Raw genomic sequence first — 3,799 nt, forward strand, 5'->3', positions numbered from 1 at the left:
ACAGAGACCACAGACAGATAGAATAGAATAGTGTGTAGGAGGAGACATTGAAGTTGACCATAACCGAATCCAATTTTAACATTTGTAACCGTTAGTATGGCAGAAACAAAATTGAGAGGAATTTTAATAAAAAAAAAACCAAAACACAATAATCCAAGCAAAAATTCAATAAAAACCATCACATATTTTTTGTTAGTTTATTAATTTTGGGGTCGTGTATAATTTGTTGTTGTTGTTGTTGGAAACAAAAATGGTCGGTCGTATGAATTATGTGTTAAGTAGCCGAATGGTTGAAATGTTTTATTTTATACATATTTGCATAAAATAGTCGACAGGGAGTGAGAGAATGCAATAAGAAAATTTAATTATTCGATTTGGAATGGGTTTGTGTGTTTTTGGCGTGAGCGCGCGCGCACATTGTCGACGCGAATTTCAATTGAAGTTAACGGGTGAATGATGAATTATGAATGGCAAACCGTTGCATTTTACATGAGGAATTGTAATTAATTGTAATTGTTGACGATAAGAGCATTTGCGGTCGCATTTCATTGCGACAATGTGTCGGTATTAATATTCGATTGTTGATGTGTTCATAATTAATTCGGTAGGCAAAAGAGAGTGGCAGATTGAGTAAGTGAGTGAGAGTTTGCAATAAGAATGGGCCATTGGCAGCATTAGGTCAATCGCGTTAAATGCATTTGACCATAGTTTTTGTCGATGCATCATGCGAATTTATTGATATCATTTCACCAACATTTCGTGGGTTGAGGTTTTTGTTTTTGTTGTTGTTGTTGTTGTTATATTTTGATTTATAATTTATAGGATTAAATTTATTCATTTTTAATTGTTTTTGATTGGTCGTGTAGCCAAAATTTTGATATTGATTATAATATAAATGTTTATTTGAAACAGAGACAGAGAAAGAGAAAAACGAAAATGCATGCACATTCCAAAAGAGAAGCAGAATAATATATGTTAATAGTTAATACAGAGTAAAAATTTATTGCAAAAAATGTCAATTTTATACCCATTTTGTCAGATTTATTCTCTAATTTGGCAATTCTATTACCTATATTGTCAAAATTATTTTCTCAATCTGGCAATTTCATTGGACGTAATGTTAATTTTATTGATTGTTTTGTTACATTTTATTTCGATTTGTTGTCGATTTTGTTGAATTTTTTTGTCAATTTTATTGCCGTTTTGTCATTTTTATTGGCGATTTGTAAATTTTAAAGGAGGTTTTGTATTTAATCGTAGTTTTTGTTGTTATTTATTTGGATTCGAGTGAATATTTCATCTGATGTGATTGTGGATGTGTGTGAATGTGGATTACCACATGCGAAACATGCAAAATTACAAAATTATGGGCGAAAAATTAGATCAGTTTATATTGTTTGGGAAGAGTTAGAATTGTGTACAAAATGCGTCTTGCGGTTTGTTATATACATACATATACAGGTGAAATAGGTATGCAAATTATGGTCACCAAATTAGAGGAATTTCGATTGTCACACAAGCAAATGTATTTATTATTTATTGATTGTTCATCGTTTCAGCTGATGGATCTGCGGACAAGAGTTCGCGTGCAATGATCCATCAACATGCTGCCCTAAGGCCAATTACATTTCACTTAAAACTAGTATACATTTTTAATGCTTTAATTGCTTCTCTTATAATTAGTTTTTTTTCATTATTTTTTTTTCTTATATAATTCTTCGGATTTCCCATTTAAATAATAAAAAAAATATTGAGATTATTTGATATGTTAATTAAAATCACATTAGGAAACTTAAATGTATAATAATTTATGTCTTGCTTTGTACTTTGTTAATTTGTTCATCAATCAGGTATTTTTTATATTATGTAAATGTAATTGAATTTAATTTGTGTGTTGAATGGACGGACACACACACACAGATAAAGGGAGAGACATAAATTTCAATTTGAAACGAAAATAGTTGGGAAAATCAAAATAAATTGACGTATTGGTGGTGGTAACAGAGGGAAAGAGATGACTTGCCAATATTTTTTAGAGTGTTGAAGAAAGCGGTAAATACAAAAAAGAAATTAAAAGCAAATCAAACACAAATGAGTTTTCAGTTACTTAATCTATTTTGTTGTTTCACAACAAACTATTTTTTGGCGCACTACATGAAATGTATTTCATCAAAGTAACTTTGAAGTAATATATTTATTTGCAAAATGAATTAAAAGATCTTGATTTTATTTCTTTTTTGAAATACACTGCCTTTGGTTTAAATTAAATAAATAATATGAACATAGAATCTAAAATCCAGAGATTACTATGAGATATTTTTCATGCGTTGCGTTGTTGTAACGCATCTGCAGTACAAAATTCATATTCCCTCCTGGGAGCCAAGTCGAATTTGAGACTGATCCGAGCCGAATTCAGCAAAATTTACTTGGCACGCAGAAAGAAATATGAATTTTGTACTGCAGATGCGTTACAACAACGCAACGCATGAAAAATATCTGATATTTTTATGCGATATTTCTATCCCATATGAATAAAAATATCTCATAGTAATCTCTGCTAAAATCACTTTAATTCTGTTCAAGACTCAGAAAAATACTATACGAAAAATTAATGTGATTTTTAAACAACATTAGATAATAAAAATTTGATTGGCGCTTTGAGATATTATGCACTTATTTGTCGTTAGTGCACGTGTTTTAAATTAAATAAAAAATATGAGCATAAAATTCAAATTCACCATAATTCGTTTCATCACTCAAAAAGTATCTAGAATTAAAAAAGCAGATTAGTAGCTCTACATTTCATGTAGTGCTAAAAATATGCAATAGATGTTGACGTAAAACAGAATGGATCCAATTCAACAACATTTTACGATAACATTTTTGGTTTTGGTCGAAGGGCAGGAGGTTGAGGATGAGGATGTTGGACAATTGATACGGGTTCGAACAAATACACATGGGACGTGGAAAAAAAAAAAAACAAAAAAAAGAAAAGAAAAAAACACAATTCGATTACTATGGTTTGCGAAGTAAATTTACTCACCCGACGAGCTTTAGTCTCAAATTCGAACGCTTTTTTGGTATCTTGCGTTGCTGTTTGAACATAATCGACCGCATGTTCAACATGGTATTCTATGCGATCAATCATTTCACCCTGCACAAATTTTGTTTTGTTTATTTTGTGTGTGATTTAAAAGTGCGAATTGAAAATGTATCGGTACCAAAAGTAGTAGTAGAAGAAGAAGAAAAAAAGAAGAAGAATAAGAAAACGAAATATGAAATAAATGTTCAAATCGGATTTTAGTCTGGAAATTAATTGAAATTGAATCATTGATGATAAAATCAGTTTATGTGTGTTTGTGTGTTTGCTGCAAATGCACATGACTGCGTTCTATCCCAGTGCGCAATATTCCACATAAAATGACTTTATTCCATTGATTTCTATCGGTTCGATTATGCTTTTTCTCTCGCTTTTTTTCAATCAAAGTTTCAAACAAAATGTATATATGTGTCGGGTGGATGGTTTTTTTTTTGCACGCAGAGAAATGACACCAAAACAAGCATAGAAAGTAGAACATTACCTGACTCTCGACCAAAATAGCCATATCCATGAACATATCGTGCAATTCTCTTATCGAATTTTCCAATTTGATAATATCGGCGTGCCGGGCTTCAATATCAGCAAGTGTTTGTTTGGCTTGATGTGTATCCATGATAATCTACAGCAGCGCAACCGGAAAATAAGAAAACACACACACATAGAGAGAAGAGAAGAGAAAAAAAAACAAATTTCCAACGA

The 3,799-nt window shown here is 31.1% G+C and overlaps 1 protein-coding gene across 1 annotated transcript; it reads right to left on the reverse strand.

Moving 5' to 3' along the window:
- Positions 1–1,502: 1,502 nt before the first annotated feature.
- LOC129570943 (syntaxin-1A-like) lies at positions 1,503–3,722 on the reverse strand. The gene is made up of 3 exons (XM_055450667.1): positions 3,582–3,722; positions 3,044–3,154; positions 1,503–2,767 (listed from the first exon to the last, which is right to left on the reverse strand). Exons 1-3 carry the CDS (start codon positions 3,711–3,713, stop codon positions 2,753–2,755), a joined length of 258 nt encoding a protein of 85 aa, XP_055306642.1. The 5' UTR covers positions 3,714–3,722; the 3' UTR covers positions 1,503–2,752.
- Positions 3,723–3,799: the final 77 nt, after the last annotated feature.

Source organism: Sitodiplosis mosellana, unplaced genomic scaffold (assembly GCF_009176505.1).
Source record: "Sitodiplosis mosellana isolate CC-2019 unplaced genomic scaffold, AAFC_SMos_1.0 Smas_scaffold_761, whole genome shotgun sequence".
Lineage (NCBI taxonomy): Eukaryota > Metazoa > Arthropoda > Insecta > Diptera > Cecidomyiidae > Sitodiplosis > Sitodiplosis mosellana.

Coding starts and splice junctions, on each gene's coding strand:
- LOC129570943 (XM_055450667.1), bottom strand. CDS start 3,713: ATGGATACACATCAAGCCAAACAAACACTTGCTGATATTGAAGCCCGG. Junction 3,155..3,581: donor CTATTTTGGTCGAGAGTCAG/GTAATGTTCTAC, acceptor AAATTTGTGCAG/GGTGAAATGATTGATCGCAT.